This window comes from Hydra vulgaris, chromosome 01 (assembly GCF_038396675.1).
Source record: "Hydra vulgaris chromosome 01, alternate assembly HydraT2T_AEP".
NCBI classification, from domain to species: domain Eukaryota; kingdom Metazoa; phylum Cnidaria; class Hydrozoa; order Anthoathecata; family Hydridae; genus Hydra; species Hydra vulgaris.
The window spans coordinates 22,966,135-22,984,782 of NC_088920.1; the positions used below are offsets into that span (position 1 = coordinate 22,966,135).

General features: G+C 27.1%; 1 protein-coding gene across 1 annotated transcript in view; it reads right to left on the reverse strand.

Moving 5' to 3' along the window:
* Window positions 1-18,561, reverse strand: part of LOC136074251 (uncharacterized) — a 97,858-nt gene extending 79,297 nt beyond the window's left edge. Inside the window, exons 1-3 of the mRNA XM_065786556.1 lie at window positions 18,478-18,561; window positions 18,255-18,322; window positions 12,478-16,488 (exon numbers count right to left, since the gene is read on the reverse strand). Of these exons, the coding sequence (XP_065642628.1) occupies window positions 12,478-16,488; window positions 18,255-18,258 (4,015 nt within the window). The 5' untranslated portion in view covers window positions 18,259-18,322; window positions 18,478-18,561. The remainder of the gene's footprint in view (window positions 1-12,477; window positions 16,489-18,254; window positions 18,323-18,477) is intronic.
* Between the last annotated feature and the right edge of the window lie 87 nt (window positions 18,562-18,648).

An 18,648-nucleotide genomic window follows, 5' to 3' on the forward strand; every position in this document is an offset into this window, starting at 1 on the left:
AAAGCATTTTGCCTAGCCCAGAAGTACAAAAATGATTTGGATTCTTTAGAACTGCAAGCTGAGATTAAGACTTTCAAGTTTCACGCAAAAGCTATGATGGAAAATTTAGAAGGTGCTAATCCAATTGAAATATTGCAATTCATACACTTGTACTCTTTAACAGATGCATATCCGAACATTGAAGTTTCAATCAGGATTTTTCTTCCTCTTCCAGTGACAGGTTCTTCATGTGAAAGAAATTTTTGTAAACTTAAATTAATCAAAAATTACTTGCGATCAACCATTGGACAAAAAAGTTTATCCAGTTCGGCTATTATTTCAATTGAGAATAGCAAAGAAGGTAAACTATGACCAAATTAAAAGCAGGAAAAATCAATTTCACTTGATGTATATTAAACTTATTTGTTATTGTTAATAAATTTTTAAGTGCTAAAGTATTCTTTTATTGGGGCCGTTTTCAATTTTTTTGTTGCTATCTCTCAAAGGTCCAAACCGCAGCCTGTAAACGTGATTAGAAGTTGCTAAATTAGTTTTTTGGAGAAGGGAAGTCATTTTTAGGGGTAGGTTTTTTTTATGAGGGGAGGTGGAAGGGCCATTTTTAGTGGGTAGGCGCCAAATGTTTTAGACCCTTGGCGCCATTTTAGCTTGCTACAGCACTGTTTAGATATATTTAGATATAAAAGAGATTTATTTTTTAATTATTGTTCTTTTTTATTATTTTTCTTTTTATCTAAATTATAAAATAAAATACTGCAACTTATGGTAGCAGTATTTTAATACTGCAACTTGTATTATTAGATGCTTCAAGAAGTCGTAAATTGAAAAATGTTTTTAAAAAACCAGAATAACATTTGAAGCTTTTTTTACTCCTTCCTACAGAGGTTTTGCCACTTTAGGTATGTCAACTTGGGTCTCAAAAGAAACGTATTTTTATAGAGGTTTTAGATAACCAATATTTTTACGTAATATTTTTTGACAAAAAAATATTGTAAAAATCGCTCGTGCCTCTTAAAACAATTTAAAAAAAAGTTTTTCAGCAATAATATAATAAGTATTCATTTTTTTTTACAAACAAATATTATTTTTAAGATCTTTATATAAATATGCTTTATTCAAGACCCAAAACGGCATACTTTTAAATATAATTATTTTTGTGACAATATTATTGATTTTACCTCAAATGCGAAAGATTTGAACCCCAGTATCTTTACAACTTGACGTGATAGTGAAAAATGGGTTGCATATGTGAAATCAAAATGAGTAATGATATATCAAAAACATTTTTTTTGCTTAAAAGTGTTTGTTAGTCTGTGTAATTTCTATGAGTAATTATGTATTTTATCTAAAACATAGAAAGCTATTATTACTTAAAGTTCTAAGTCAAAAAAAAAAAGTTGGTATGTTTTAGTGATTTTTTAATTACTTACCACTATTGTCGGTCTTTGTTGATAGATCGTCATCAGAACCTAAATTAAATAAAATAGTAATTAAACAGGTATACATAACTTTTGAATTATTTGATTAAAGTATACAGTTTATTAATATAAAAAGAATAATTAAATGTGAATATTACCATTACCACTATTGACTCGCACCTTTGTTGGTGCGAAATTATAGCTTAAATAATTTTTGCAGCTAAGGGCGTTTGATACCTATCTTTATTCATTTTCTCTGAATGACCCATAAAGTTATGAAATAAATGACGCTCATCTGACGGAACATCGGTTTCAGTATGCTAAAAGCTGATTCTGTGGCGGTTCAAGAGACAATTTTATTTGGAAGAAAGTTAAAATTTGCAGTAACAAAAAATTCAAAAATCCTGATAGTTCTATTTAAATCATAACCTGATTGAATTTCATTGTCACCTATATTTTCTCTAACTCCTTAAAAATAGTTTAAATAAAGCAATTTAAATAAAATAAAAACACTTAAATTGCATAAAAAAATACAAAATAATCGAAAATTCATTTATCAATAAAGCAAATTTCTAAACTTTTTTTCTTAACAAATTCAAAGCTTCTTTAAAATATGATGGATTTTAACCTGTTTGTGTTTTTAAACATATATGTTCAATGATTAAATGTTCAAGTGCATGATAGTATCAGTGAATTTTTATGACAAAAGTTCAGGTACGAGTAAAACTATTAAGAAAAAAATGGAAAGATTAAATGCATATAAAATTATTCACAGAATTATTCATGAGATGGCCACTGTAGTTTTTAATACTTTTTTAATTTTCAATTGTTTTTTAATTTTGTTGCTAGTTTTGTTGATGTTTATAAATTTTGTTGTTGTTAATAAAGAGGGAAGGGGGGTATGCTTATTGCCAACTTAAGACACCAAAAAAAGGTCTCAATATTTGCAATTTGCCAACTACAGTTCATAACTTGCTCAATGTGCCATTTCAAATGGTTATATGACAGCTTTGGAGAGGTGGAACTTCCCCTACACCCCTCGTTTAGGACGGCCCTGTGCACATATTACCTTAGAACTAGTTAAGCTTGAGTTTTTATTTAAGCGTCTGGTAATGCGTCTTCCGGGACAAGTATACGGACATTGCCCCTTCCTTTACCTTCCACGAAAACAATTTTAGAAATTTGAAAGTTTATTGTGCTTTTTAATAGTTTCACGCTTTCTAATTTTGTCCACCCATTCATCATTCACGCAAGATTCCCAATTTGTTAGTGTCATTCTTGGTAATCACTAGATCAAAACTCTCAGAACCACTTGCATTAGATAAAAATTCATTAGAAGGTTCATACTGATATTTTGTAATTCTTTGTTTGCCTGTAAATAAAAGCATCTCCGATTTTTCAGTTGCATTAAGGTGGTTTACCAGGAAATAAATTTTTTTTGTCATATAGAATTTTTTTTTTCAGAATATTAAATAAAATAGTTCTAATAGCAAAATTTAGTTACTAGTTATGAAAAAAAAATTGAATTTCTGAAATTTTTTATAAAAAACATCAAATTTAAGCCGAAAAAGGCATTAAACTGTACACATGGATGAAACAAGAAAACTCAAAGATAAATTATCTTTTTCTTTCGAAATTTTGCACAAATAATCTTGCTTATATTATCTAGTTCCTGAACTAAAATGAAGTTCATTGCACAAGTAGAAAGGCCAATTATTAAAATTTGCTATAACTTATACCACTTTTCAGGGGGTCTATATGAAAAAATCATGAACAATGAGTAATAACACTGTAAATAGAGCACCTTATGTCTTGATTGTAATATTCTTGGAGATATGTCTCCAGATCTAAATTATAACTGCAAATGCTGAAAATTTCAGCTCCATATCTTAAACCGATCTGGAAATATCTTGTTCCACGTAAAGGTAAATAGCAAAAAAAGACATATTGAGAAAACAGCATTCTAAAAATATAAAGATAAAAAACAGTCTAAAAACTTCCAGAAGCATACGATATTTTAGCTTCTTTTATATTTCTTTTGATATTTTAGATTTTTTAGCTTCAAGTTCTTGTTCTTTATCAAACCAGCCTTTAAATAATCCCCTTAATTGAATTCTTCTTTTTTTAATAAAAGTTTTTTCTTTTCTCTCCATATTACTAACACGACGCTTGTCCTTTTTCAACGAACCGGTTACAGTCTTACCACGGTGTGGTATATTTAGATACTCAAAAACGCGTTTAAGACCAGATGTTTCTTCATTAAAACCCAATATAGCTAAATTCACTCCAATTTTAAAGGTAGTTTTCTTCACAAACACATTTTTGGGACACCTAGACCAAATTACATTATTGATCCCTTCATTGCAATTTTGTGTTTATCCATGAAAACACTTTTTTCAATAATTGGTCATCACTTAAATCATTGAAATCACTTAATAAAACATCATGAACCCATATAGGTAGATTGACTTTTGATTTATAATTGTCATTTCCCTGGTCATCTTCTGATTTTTTCCACTTACACTAACTTTCAGGTCCTACAGGACATAAAACATGGCGTTTTGATTGACTGTTGAAATTGGTACAGTGAAAAAGTACTGCTCTAATGTTCTTTTTCATTTGGTATATCTTTTGTGTATCATTTAATTTGCAATTTTTAGCAGTTTGGCGAATAGCCATTCCAAAATAGTTCTGGATAATATTCACTGCCCTTTCTGTCAGATTATTTTTTCCAGTTAACTTTAGCCCTCCATGTTTCTCTTTACAACGATTATGGAGATGGGTTCCAATTCTTTTCTGAATGTGTCCAATGCACTCTAACTTTTCTGGTTTGATATTATACTCAGCGTAAGGATCACTTGCTACTACATAATTAAAAGAAGAGGAGTCCCCATCTCCAAGATAGTACTTATATATGAGTCCATACAATTCCAATGAGCGTTGAAAGATATTAAGTGCACCAATCCTTTCCATTGCCCCTGACAAGTTTGTGGGGTTTAAAGAACAATTGTGATTTGTTTTCCAGTTTTCATATTTAGAATGTTGTTTTCTGTTGAACCAAATTTGACACCCTTTGCAATACTTGCTTAATACATCTGCATCAACACATCGACCGCTACTTATAGCAGTAACTACGCCATTAAGAGAAGAATGTCCTCGTTTCTGCCAAGTACCATCAAGAGAAACCTGGATTAATGGAACACCGGTAGTGGATTTTTCAACAGCATTTGCTTTAATTTCATTTGCAGCAAACTTCATACAATCTTTAGCTGCAGAATCATAAGCAGCTTGAATCAATTTATGATTATGTTGAAAAGCATTTACATTCATGCAACTCATATTTGTATTATAAGCAAAACGACTCATAGTTTCATGCCCTTGACCAATCTCACGAAAAGCAATAATCATTCTTAAGTTAATATCAAATGCACTCCTGCCTTTACTTTGTGTGCTTTTGTCCGCAGTATTACTTGTAAAAGTGCACCATTCATATGAACATGATGTGCATTTGAATTTAAAACTGTGTGAAAATCCCATTCTCTTTGAATCATCATTTTTTTTTTTTTTTTTTTTTTGTTCTTTATTATAATATTTATTACAATTTAAATAAATAAAACTTTGTTACAATAATAAAAGTTAACAAGTCAAGATATCGTTAAGAAATAAATATTAAAAAAAAAATATAAAGAACGCGGATTACTCAAAGAAGACCATCAGGTCTTGTCACAGAGAAACCGCTAATTGCTTGTGGATAAAAAAACAAACAAAAAAATAAATAAAAAAGAATATACATTAAATATATACATATACTATTATAGATAAGGGATTTTCAAAAAATTTTAAAATTTAAAAGTAAATTAGTATATTATCAGTTGAAAAAATGAGTTTTTTAAGATTTTGTTTACAAGAATCAAAATTACATTCTTGAGAAAAATCATAAGAAGTATATAGAACTATACTATTCCATAAAAATGGTCCGCGGAATGAAATAAAAAATTTTTCAAAATTAGTTTGAGAAAATGGTTGTCGAATTAAATTATCGTTTCTTAAAATATATTTATTTCTATCTCTTTGTAAATACAAGTTACGAAAAGAAACGGGTGATAGGTGGGTCTTGCATTTATACATAAAACAAAGAATATTAAAAACATTTAACTCATATATATTGAGTGCTTTCATATCATATAAAAGAGGCTTGGCGTGAGCAAAACGGTCCTTGAAATTTATAAGGCGTGCTACATGTTTCTGTTGCCGATAGAGAGGTTTAAGTTTACTTTTATAAGTGCTACCTCAAGCAATGTTTGCATAATTAATATGGCAATGAATTAACGAATAATATAACTGAATTAAGGTATGTTTATCTAGAAAGTTTCTTATTTTGTATAAAATGCCTATACTCTTTGAAATTTTATTGCACAAGTTAGCAATGTGGCTTTTCCAATTAAGATTTTCATCGATATATACACCTAAAAATCATGTCACTAGAACTCTTTTATTAGTTATGTTATCGATAAAAAGAAAGGGTAAGTTGCTAGGCAGCTGGTGCTTTTTACCATAAGGATGAAAAAGAATCCATTTAGTTTTATCAATATTTAATGACAGCTTGTTTAATCCCAACCATCCGGAAATTTTGGCTAGTTCAATGTTCATGTTGCTAAAAAGTGTAAAAATGTTTTTATGAGAAAGAAATAAGTTAGAATCATCAGCAAACATAATTGTCATTAGGTTAGAAGCTTTTGGTAGATCATTAATATAAATTAGAAATAGAAGGGGTCCTAATATGGATCCTTGAGGAACTTCACATGAAATATTCAACAAATTAGATGATACGTTATCATTTGCATAAACAAATTGTTTCCGATTATTTAGGTAACTTTTAAGCCAAATGAATATATTTCCAGTAATTCCGTACCACTCCAACTTTTTAAAAAGAATTTTGTGATCAATAGTATCAAAAGCTTTTGCCAAGTCAATGAAAATACCTAAAGTAAATTGAGAATTTTCAAATGAGTCAGGTATATATCTTGTAAATTGTAAAATGGCATGTTCAGTGGAATTGTTTTTTTGGAATCCGTATTGATTGCTGTATAATAAATTGTTCACAGTAAGATGATCATAAATTTTATTGTACAAAATTCTTTCTAAAACTTTAGAGAATACAGAAAGTAGTGAAATTGGACGATAGTAACTTATATTCTCAACGTCACCACCTTTTAATATTGGTATGACTTTTGCTAATTTTAGAGCTTGTGGAAAAATATCATGTTTAATTGATAGCGAAAAAATCTTAAAGAGTATATCTTTTAAAACATCAAATGAACTTATAATAATGTTTCCGTTATTACTATCAGGGCCTACTGCTTTGTTAGATATCAAGATTTTAAATGCAATTTCAAACTCTTCAAAAGATAATTCAAAAAAGTTCAAGTAAGAGTTTAGAGGGAAACATAGATCAATCATTAAGCTGTTTGCTATAGGAATTTCTTTTGCAAGATTTGATCCTACAGACACAAAATATTTATTAAACTCTTCCGTAATTTGTCTTTTATCATATAAAAATTCATTATTATGTTTAACCATATTTGGCAAAGGGTGAGATGTACTATTTTTGCTGCCAGTAATTTCTCTTATTATAAACCAAGTGCGCTTAAAATTTAATTTATATTTATCTAGTAAATTTAAATAATTTTTTTTTTTTTGTTGTTTTTTTTTGAGGCTTTTAAAAAGTTTAGCGTAATTTTTATATATAATTTTATTTTCATTTGTTTTACATTTTAAGTAATTAATGTATAATCATTTTGATAGTTACTCCATTTTGACAATCTGGGCAGCTACCAACTTGCATTAATATTTCTTTGATAATAGGAAAATACATTAAATTAAAATACATAATTAAATTAAAATCGTCTGAACACTGTTTTTCATTCAATTTAAATTTGCTAAGCTTTTTAGCACTACATGATTTTTTTAGTAAAGTTGTTGTTACTATTTTGGTTTTACTTGCTTTTTGGAACTTGTTCCCATGTCCTCTTTACTTTTCTTAAATGATTTTTTTTATTTCCCATTACTTTTTATATTAGCTATATTTAAATAATAAAAGAACTAAAATCCATAAACAATTTCATTAGTAAAGGTAAACATAAATATAAAGTTTTGTCATTTATTTATCTCTTATATAACACTAAAAGTAAATGTAGTTTGTTTATTTTTTTTAATCTACGGTATAGAACAGACTTAACCATCATACTAAAATTCAATTTTTTGAAAAGTATGCCAAGTATACAAAAATTAGTCCAAAACAAGAAAGAAAAGTGTGTTGGTAGGGGCCGTTGCTATGGAAAATTATTTTAACTACCTCGTTTAAATCTTAAAATAAACCTTTTGTGTTTATTTTTCTGAAAAACGGATTTTAGAAATGAATTCAGGGATAATTAATTTTTAAAGTGGAGTTAGGAAACTCTATGCTTGGTTCTTTGTCAACAAAATGGTTGGAGTCAACACACGGGTGTCATTAGATGGTTCCCAAGGTTTTTCTTTTTTCTTTTTTTCTATTAATTAACTTTATTCAAGTACTCCTTTTAACTGAGCATTTCAATGTAATAGGAAATACAAACAGCCTAAGAAAGTTTAAATATAAATTACTGCATTTATATTAAAAAAAAAAATTCATACAAAATGAAAATTATAAAAACTTTTTTTCACAATATATATTACTTGTTTTTATTAATAAAAAAACCATTTATTTCTAAACTTTTAAAGTTAACATATTTAACTTAAGTTGAGTTAGAAGATCTTTTCAACTCAATTCTGAGTTAGTTAGAGTTAGAGTAGAGTTAAGAAGGAAGTTAGAGTTAAAAAATTATTATAGGTTGGAAGGTTTTCACTTTTTAAAATAAACACCAATGATGAACTCAGCTAACAGTTTCAAGTTTTGTAGATCTTTTGTTGAAGTAACTCTAACTTAAACTTATCTGAATTATTTGTGCGCTACATACCAACGAATTACCACTTAGGCATTTAACGTTAGCTTTAGATGGAAAAACTTTATCTGAAAATAGATGCTCAGAAAACATTGGAAAACTTATTAACATAGCAAAAGCTTCTCTTTTTGACATACATCCCTCAGCTTGATTTTATTTAAGACCTAATTCATTCGAGAAGAAAATTACAGATTCATTGTCTACAGATCAGAAGTATTTATACAGAATATATAATGCAAAAGCATCAGGTATTTTTCCTAATGAGATAACGGAGATTTAAATAGACCAGCGCAATCATTCAAGATGGTTGAATTTTACAAATAGACTACTTTGAATCTGGTGCTCTGAGCGTGGTTTAGAAAACAAAGATCTTCAAAACTTGAAACTGATAGCTGAGTTCATCATTGGTGTTTATTCTATTATGTGGTTTGAGCTTAAGGTAATAAACTTAGTTATATAAATAACTAAGTTTATTACCTCTGTAGTTCAGATGAATGAGCAAGAAGATTTGCAGTGCAGAAGATAATTGATGATTAAAGTAATAAGGACATTGGAGACAGAAAATGCAAAAATAGAAGAATACCAGTCATAAACACTAAATCAAATACACTAAGTCTAATAGATTTAATCAATTTGGAAACAGAGGAAATCAGTAAACCAGTTTTTACCTGTTGTTTGATGAAAGATGATATTATACAGTTTATTATTAATCCAACGATTGCACCAAACTTTTCTATTCTTGGTGAATCTATTAAACGCATTGTAAAAGAGGTCACCAGGGCTTCAATGTCAGTGTGTGGTGCCGAGACAGGTTCATAAGGGCTACAATGTCTCATAGAAAGCTGATGCCTGTGTGCCAATCAAAAAAAGATCTGTTGAAAATTTAGTAATCAGAATTTTTACTTTTTATTATGAGTAAACAATTTATTCTAGAATATAAGCGGAAAATACTGTTTTTAAATCAATATTTTAATGTCTAACGCGTATAGACTCAATTATCATAAAAATGTAATTTATGATTTAACATTAATATATTATAGATGTCTCTAGGTAAACTAAGGCTAAGGAATCTTTTTAGACTTTATTTTGTTGATTAGTAGCAAAGCACTTGCGCAACGCGCAAGTAAGTAAGCGGACGTGTTTTTTGTTACTGTGGTAAAAAAAACACGCTGAAAAAAATTTAATCTTTAAACACATTTTTACAATAAGATATATTTGTTTTCAAAAACAATAAAAAATAAAATAATAATAGGAAAGTTTGATAAATATGGCAGTCATAATTGTTGAAATTCAAAAAATGCTAAAAGAAATGTTTTTGGAATATAAAAAAAGAAACTGCAACAATGTTTTCAGAATATAAAAATGAGGTGGCTATTATATAATGAAACAGCAAGAACAAATTGTTATCGACATTTTATGTTAATGATGTAGAAGATGTTAAGGTGAGCTTGAATTTCCACGAGGAGCTGTTCGATAAAAAAAATTGCCAGTATCAACGAATGAGAAAACGAAAAATCAAGAAAAGAAACATCATTTAATTAAAATATCAAGGAAAAACAAAGAATATCTGAAGATAGATCGAGAAAAAATCTAAGAATTGATGGGTTGTTGGAAACTGAAAAAGAAAGATGAAATGAAATAGAAGAAAAAATTTAATCCCTTTTTGAAAATAAATTAGAATTAACTGGAATAGATGTAGGGCGGACTCATCGAACAGGATTAAAAAGAAATGGACGCTCCAGAACAATTGTTATTATTTGCTGAGGTCTAAAGACAAGATAAAAGTTCTGAAAGAATCATAAAGGCTTAATAGAACTAACTTGTATGTAAACGAAGACTTTTCCCGTGAAACTGTGGATATAAGAAAAAAGTTATTAGCGGATATAAAGAAAAGTCGATCCAATGGTGAAAATGTTTATCTTAGGTATGATAAAATCATTTTTTCAAAAAACTCTTTACTTAAATTTAGTAATAATAAATCAAATCAAAATTTAAAAATTATATATATTTTAAATATTTAAATATATATATATATACATTTTTTTTTTAAAATAGCGGAAAATATTATTTTGAGTGTTTTTGATATCTCTACTAGAGAAAACACGATACTTTTAATAAATGACTTTGACCCTGACGTGAATTATTTTAATAACTTTTCGAAAGATACTGTTTATTTTAATATAAGTGATGCCTCAAGTTATTTAAACTCTTCATTATCCAATTTTTCATTATTAAATTTGAATATTAGGAGTTTAAGTAAAAATTTTGAATCCCTAAAAATAACTTTAAAGAACTTAAACTACAATTTTAGTGTAATCTGTCTAACGGAAATTTGGTGTCAATATGACGATGAGTTAAATTCTAATTATTTTCAGGAAAAACGGCATTGGTGTATGTGTTTTTATTCGTAATTCTTTTACTTTTAAAAAAGTTCTAAACCTCAGTGTCAATGACGTCAATTGTGAGTCGCTAACAATTGAAATTCTTAATCAGAAAACCATAAATATTTTTAGACCACCTAAAATGATAATTTGGAAGCATACGAAAAACACTTAAAAAATATATTTCCAAAAGTCAATAAAAAACAAATTTACTTAATTGGTTATCTTTACATAGATATTCAAAAAATAAATAATGATTCATACGCTTAGCGGTTTGTAAATACTCTTCAGAACAAATACTACTGTAAATACTACTTCAGAACAGTTTAATACCTGTAATTAACAAACATACGCGCGTATCACGCAATACTTCTTCAATTATTGATAACATTATCACTAATATTCCATTGTCTTGCCAAATCAAAAGTAGAATATTAAAAACAGATATCAGCGATCATTTTCCAAACTTTTTTATAAATTACTCTTAATTCCTGAATCTAAAAATTTATTTGCATATATACTATACACTATAGGGGCTTTATAACAAAACTTCTGTCTTCTACTTGCTTCTGTCATTAATTTTTTTATTTAAATTTTACTGATGAAAACTGTAAATTAAGAACGTAGTAAAATATTTATAAATGACGAATAAATGTTTCTATATTTTCCATAACTTTGCATAAACTATATAATTATGATAAAATTTAAACTTTCAGGCTGAAAATTTCCTGACTAAACATTAAATGCAAATAAAAAGAGAATTGGTTCTCAGTATCATATGGTAAAAGACATAAGAAAAATGCCCAGCCGAACCTAAGTTGAAAAACCTTTCAAAAGTGACCCATCCTAGTTTTGAGCTTTAGTAAAAAAGAAATAACAAAGTATAAACTCAAACTGCCATAATTTTTTAACTAGTAAAAAACTCTGAATAAAATTTTATCCAGAGTTTGGTGTATCCATATCCTACATTTGCACCAAATTTTATAAAATTATATGTAGTGGTTCGCATTCTACATGTGTTTTTAATGTCATAATATAAATTAAAAATTTCACTTAACTTAAACTAAAAATTAAAAGATTTCAAAATTTGCATAATAGGGTACGTTAATGTGTACGCCGTAATCCCATATAAGTGTCAGCTTGGTTGGCAATATCCGTGCTAACCGCAAAGGATCTTATTGCAATCTTTGCGTTCCGATAAAATGTTAACGAATATATATATATATATATATATATATATATATATATATATATATATATATATATATATATATAGATATAGATGCATGCAATAACAAACTCTTTGCTTTCAAATAATTTCATACTTTATAAAAGAAGTTTAAACCATAACTTAGTTATGAAAAATTAAAAGAGGTGAATCTTTTAATTTTTATAATTAACAATACATTCAAATTTTAAAATATAAAAATATTATAGCTATAAACATGGAAATAAACAAACTTTTTTCTTATTTAAAAACTTATTAAAACTTAAGACTTTATTTATAAGAATTAAATACGGAGCTCTCTAACTTTTAAAGAAAAACGTTCATCAATTATATTTTATCAACAGATAAACTTTATATATATTTAAACTAATATAATAATCAAATAATAAAACAACTCGCTTGCTTTTTTTCTAAATTATTCAAACAGCGTTCGATATTACGTTTAGTTCTCATTGTATCCGGATGGTTGATACCTAAAGTTTCAGTTTGTATTTTAACAACAGAATAATAAATTTCTAAGGCTTCGTTATATTTTCCCATATTGTTCAAACAGCTTGCGATATTATGTTTTGTTATCATTGTAGACGGATGGTTGATACCTAAAGTTTCAGTTTGTATTTTATAAACAGAATAATAAATTTCTAAAGCTTCGTTATATTTTCCCATATTGTCCAAACAGAGTGCGATATTATGTTTTGTTGTCATTGTATCCGGATGGTTGATACCTAAAATTTCAGTTTTTATTTTATCAACAGAATAATAAATTTCTAAAGCTTCGTTATATTTTCCCATATTGTTCAAACAGAGTGCGATATTATGTTTTGTTGTCATTGTATCCAGATGGTTGATACCTAAAGTTTCAGTTTGTATTTTAACAACAGAATAATAAATTTCTAAGGCTTCGTTATATTTTCCCATATTGTTCAAACAGAATGCGATATTATGTTTTGTTATCATTGTTGACGGATGGTTGATACCTAAAGTTTCAGTTTGTGTTTTATAAACAGAATAATAAATTTCTAAAGCTTCGTTATATTTTCCCATATTGTCCAAACAGAGTGCGATATTATGTTTTGTTGTCATTGTATCCGGATGGTTGATACCTAAAATTTCAGTTTTTATTTTATCAACAGAATAATAAATTTCTAAAGCTTCGTTATATTTTCCCATATTGTTCAAACAGAGTGCGATATTATGTTTTGTTGTCATTGTATCCGGATGGTTGATACCTAAAGTTTCAGTTTGTATTTTAACAACAGAATAATAAATTTCTAAGGCTTCGTTATATTTTCCCATATTGTCCAAACAGAGTGCGATATTATGTTTTGTTATCATTGTTGACGGATGGTTGATACCTAAAATTTCAGTTTGTATTTTATCAACAGAATAATAAATTTCTAAAGCTTCGTTATATTTTCCCATATTGTTCAAACAGCTTGCGATATTATGTTTTGTTATCATTGTAGACGGATGGTTGATACCTAAAATTTCAGCTCGTATTTTATCAACAGAATAATAAATTTCTAAAGCTTCGTTATATTTTCCCATTCTGTTCAAACAGCTTGCGATATTATGTTTTGTTGCCATTGTAAACGGATGGTTGATACCTAAAATTTCAGCTCGTATTTTATCAACAAAATAATAAATTTCTAAAGCTTCGTTATATTTTCCCATTCTGTTCAAACAGATTGCAATATTATGTTTTGTTGCCATTGTAGACGGATGGTTGATACCTAAAATTTCAGCTCGTATTTTATCAACAGAATAATAAATTTCTAAAGCTTCGTTATATTTTCCCATATTGTCCAAACAGATTGCGATATTATGTTTTGTTATCATTGTTGACGGATGGTTGATACCTAAAGTTTCAGTTTGTGTTTTATAAACAGAATAATAAATTTCTAAAGCTTCGTTATATTTTCCCATATTGTCCAAACAGAGTGCGATATTATGTTTTGTTGTCATTGTATCCGGATGGTTGATACCTAAAATTTCAGTTTTTATTTTATCAACAGAATAATAAATTTCTAAAGCTTCGTTATATTTTCCCATATTGTTCAAACAGAGTGCGATATTATGTTTTGTTGTCATTGTATCCGGATGGTTGATACCTAAAGTTTCAGTTTGTATTTTAACAACAGAATAATAAATTTCTAAGGCTTCGTTATATTTTCCCATATTGTCCAAACAGAGTGCGATATTATGTTTTGTTATCATTGTTGACGGATGGTTGATACCTAAAATTTCAGTTTGTATTTTATCAACAGAATAATAAATTTCTAAAGCTTCGTTATATTTTCCCATATTGTTCAAACAGCTTGCGATATTATGTTTTGTTATCATTGTAGACGGATGGTTGATACCTAAAATTTCAGCTCGTATTTTATCAACAGAATAATAAATTTCTAAAGCTTCGTTATATTTTCCCATTCTGTTCAAACAGCTTGCGATATTATGTTTTGTTGCCATTGTAAACGGATGGTTGATACCTAAAATTTCAGCTCGTATTTTATCAACAAAATAATAAATTTCTAAAGCTTCGTTATATTTTCCCATTCTGTTCAAACAGATTGCAATATTATGTTTTGTTGCCATTGTAGACGGATGGTTGATACCTAAAATTTCAGCTCGTATTTTATCAACAGAATAATAAATTTCTAAAGCTTCGTTATATTTTCCCATATTGTCCAAACAGATTGCGATATTATGTTTTGTTGCCATTGTAGACGGATGGTTGATACCTAAAATTTCAGCTCGTATTTTATCAACAGAATAATAAATTTCTAAAGCTTCGTTATATTTTCCCATATTGTACAAACAGAGTGCGATATTATGTTTTGTTTTCAATGTAGACGGATGGTTGATACCTAAAGTTTCAGTTCGTATTTTATCAACAGAATAATAAATTACTGAAGCTTCGTTATATTTTCCCATGTTCATCAAACAGAGTGCGATATTATGTTTTGTTTTCAGTGTAGACGGATGGTTGATACCTAAAATTTCAGTTCGTATTTTATCAACAGAATAATAAATTTCTAAAGCTTCGTTAGATTTTCCCATATTGTCCAAACAGCTTGCGATATTATGTTTTGTTGTCATTGTATCCAGATGGTTGATACCTAAAACTTCAGTTTGTATTTTATCAACAGAATAATAAATTTCTAAAGCTTCGTTATATTTTCCCATTTTGTCTAAACAGAGTGCGATATTACGTTTTGTATCAAGCGTGATTTTGCTATTTTCACCATAAGTTTCTGTATTAAAATTTTGAAAAACTTTTAATATTTCGATTGCTTCTTCAAATAAACTTTTACATACTAAAAATTTTCGAATAGAAGTCGTAATATGATGGAAGGTTTCCGAAAGTTTTTTTCCGTTAGTGCGAAACATAAAGATAAAATGAAAAACAAAATGATTTCCGTAATCTATGTGATCTTTTACTTCATTCAATTCAACTTTAAAATAATTTTCGATTAAATCAAGATATGTATTTGTACTTGCATTTTTCTTTTGAAAACATTTACATGTTAACTGTGTCAGTTCGTGCATTGTATATTTTTTATCATCAAAACAGTTTAGTAAAGAATAACTCATTAGTAATCCAATAGCTTCATCTATTAAAGATTCGTTGTTTGTTTCTATTTGATTTGAGATTTGAGTTATAAATTGTTTACTGATGTTTTGACCGTCGCAATGAGATAAACAGTTTAATATTTTAAATAGAAAAGGTTTAGTTTTTTCTAATTTTGTTAAAACTAAGTTAATTGCTTTTATTGGAGACATTGATTTTTCTTCTGTTGGAAAGTTATGATTGTCTAATATTTCTGATGGCTCTGATATATATCGATCTATGTATTTTTCTATCGAAATTTTATGTATATTTATATATTTTATTGCCAGAGTAATTGCAAACGGATGATAACCAAGTTCTTGAATTAAGTTTCGTATGCTTTTGTCGCTGTTTTCTCTGGTATTATTTTTTACATAAGCGAAAGCTTCTTCAGAAGAAAAAACATCAACTAGCATTTTATTTACATGATTCGACCACGTTCTCCATTGAGAGGTAATCAACGTGAATGAATTCGCTTTGCTTGAAATGTACATTGATAAGTTTTTAACACTTTCATCGTCGACATTGTCAAAAATATACAATGTCTTTTTATTTTTGTAATAGTTGTGAATTTTTCCAACAATCACTTTTATATCAAAATAATCTCCTTTCGAATCATGAATCTCGAGTCCTAATATTTGACATTGGTTTCTCATTGAAGTTTGTAACATTCCAAATGTTGCGTCAATCCAAACAAAGTTTTGATAGAAATTATAAGATATTTCACAATATTTTCTGGCAATATGTGTCTTTCCGACACCCGACATTCCATATAATACTAAAGTTGAGTTGTTTGCATCTTGTAAAAAAAAATGTTGAATGTCTCTAAGTAGTTTCTTGCGTGAAATTAAATTTTCTAAAAACGATTGAATACCTAAAAAGTAGAAGAACGGTTAGATGTGTTATAAAAATTTCAATTTAAATAAATTTAATACCATTTAATTATATTTGTAAAAAGTTTCAACTTCTTATTAAACTTTTTTCTATTTTTCTAATGCAACGCGTTATGCGTTATTCTTAAATTAAAAAAAGTTTTATTTATTTTATTTTATTTATAAAATAAACTAGCTTTGAAAAAATTTTCGAATAAAGATTTATGTTACACTATAACAATTTTATATAATTTAAAAAGGTTTCGTAAACAAAACTTAATGTAATGTTATTTAAAGCATAACAACGATGCAAACATGGCAATTAGAAAAACATCAAGTAATTATTATTACTCTGGAGAATACAAGTAAAAATACAATTTAATTCGCACTAATATTAATTGAGTTTTTGAGTTAAAATTTCGGCCTATGAAAATAAACATTTTTTTATAGCCTGTATTCTACCAATAGAAATGCTTGGATAAAATTATTATTTTTTATTTAATTAATTTTTTTCTTTTATTACGAATTCTAGGAACTTTCTCTCTATATTTTTTTTAAACGTATATAATGATAAACAATTCTTGTTATTATAATTATATATATAAACGATTATTTATAAATTTATATAAAAGTTGTAAAACAAAAATTATTGAAAAAAATAATAATAATTATAATAAAATAATAGAAATATATAAAAATATAAATAGGAATATATAAAAATATAAATAGAAAAAAATAAAATAAATAAATTAGGTGTATGTGTATATTTACATATTCAGATATACGTGTGTATGTAAGCATTTATTCATATATATATAAATATATATACATACATATATATATATATATATATATATATATATATATATATATATATATATATATATATATATATACATATATATATATATATATATACATATATATACATATATATATATATATATATATATATATATATATATATATATATATATATATATATATATATATATATATATATATATATATCTCAATGTGTACGTTAATATGTATGAATATATGTTTTTGTTTACGTGTACATTAAAGTGTATTTGTGTCTTTGAATTTATGTATGTGTAGATATATATATGTGTGTTTATATGTAAACTTTTAACTAACTTGTTTTGCTGTCGTCATAACCAACCTGTTTGTACATTTTACAAAGTTGAAAACGTAGGACAGACAAAAGAAACTTTTATGATACAGAAATGTTTCGTTGTCTTTGAACTGAATGTTAAGTTCAGTTGTGACAGACACTTGAAAAAACTGAAAAAAAAACAACAGAAAATTAAAAATGGCATAAAGTTTTTTTTCTTTTTTTTTCTTTTTTTTTACCTAGAATATGTTGATATGTTTTTTATTTTGTGATATCATACATTTAAAATTTTTATGCTTATCATTTGTATATATTTTATTTTTATCATTACCGTTTACCACATTTATAGTCACTTTTAATTTCAAATAAGTCATTAATAGTTTTTTTACTAATAATCTTGAACAGCAACTGTGCTTAATATTACTACCACTACTACTACTACTACTACTACTACTACTACTACTACTACTACTACTACTACTACTACTACTACTACTACTACTACTACTACTACTACTACTAATACTACTACTACTACTACTGCTGCTGCTGCTGCTGCTGCTGCTGCTGCTGCTGCTGCTGCTACTAATAAATGAAAGCATCATTGAAACATAGAATTAAAAAAAACGGCCGTTTATATAAAAAAATTACCCATAAAACAACTAAATTTATGACAATCTTCTTGATTTGACTCTATTTAGTTTTGAAATGCAGTTGTGCTAAAAAATGATATAAAGTATTAATGAATGTTATAAAAATAGTTTGAAAAAACTAACAACAATAAAAATTGTAAATATTAGATAATATTACAAAAATCTTCACATACAATTAGATATGCATAAAAAAACATTATAGTGTATTTATATGCACATACTTTTTTAGCCTATTATTTATTTTTAAAATTTATTTTTAAAATTTATTTTTAAAACGTTTATTTGAAACAAACGTTTTCAATTTTAAAAAATGGAATTAAACGAAGTATTTCATATCTGAAAGGAAAACCTTGTTTATTTAGATGTTTTTATTTGGTCGAAAATACAATGTA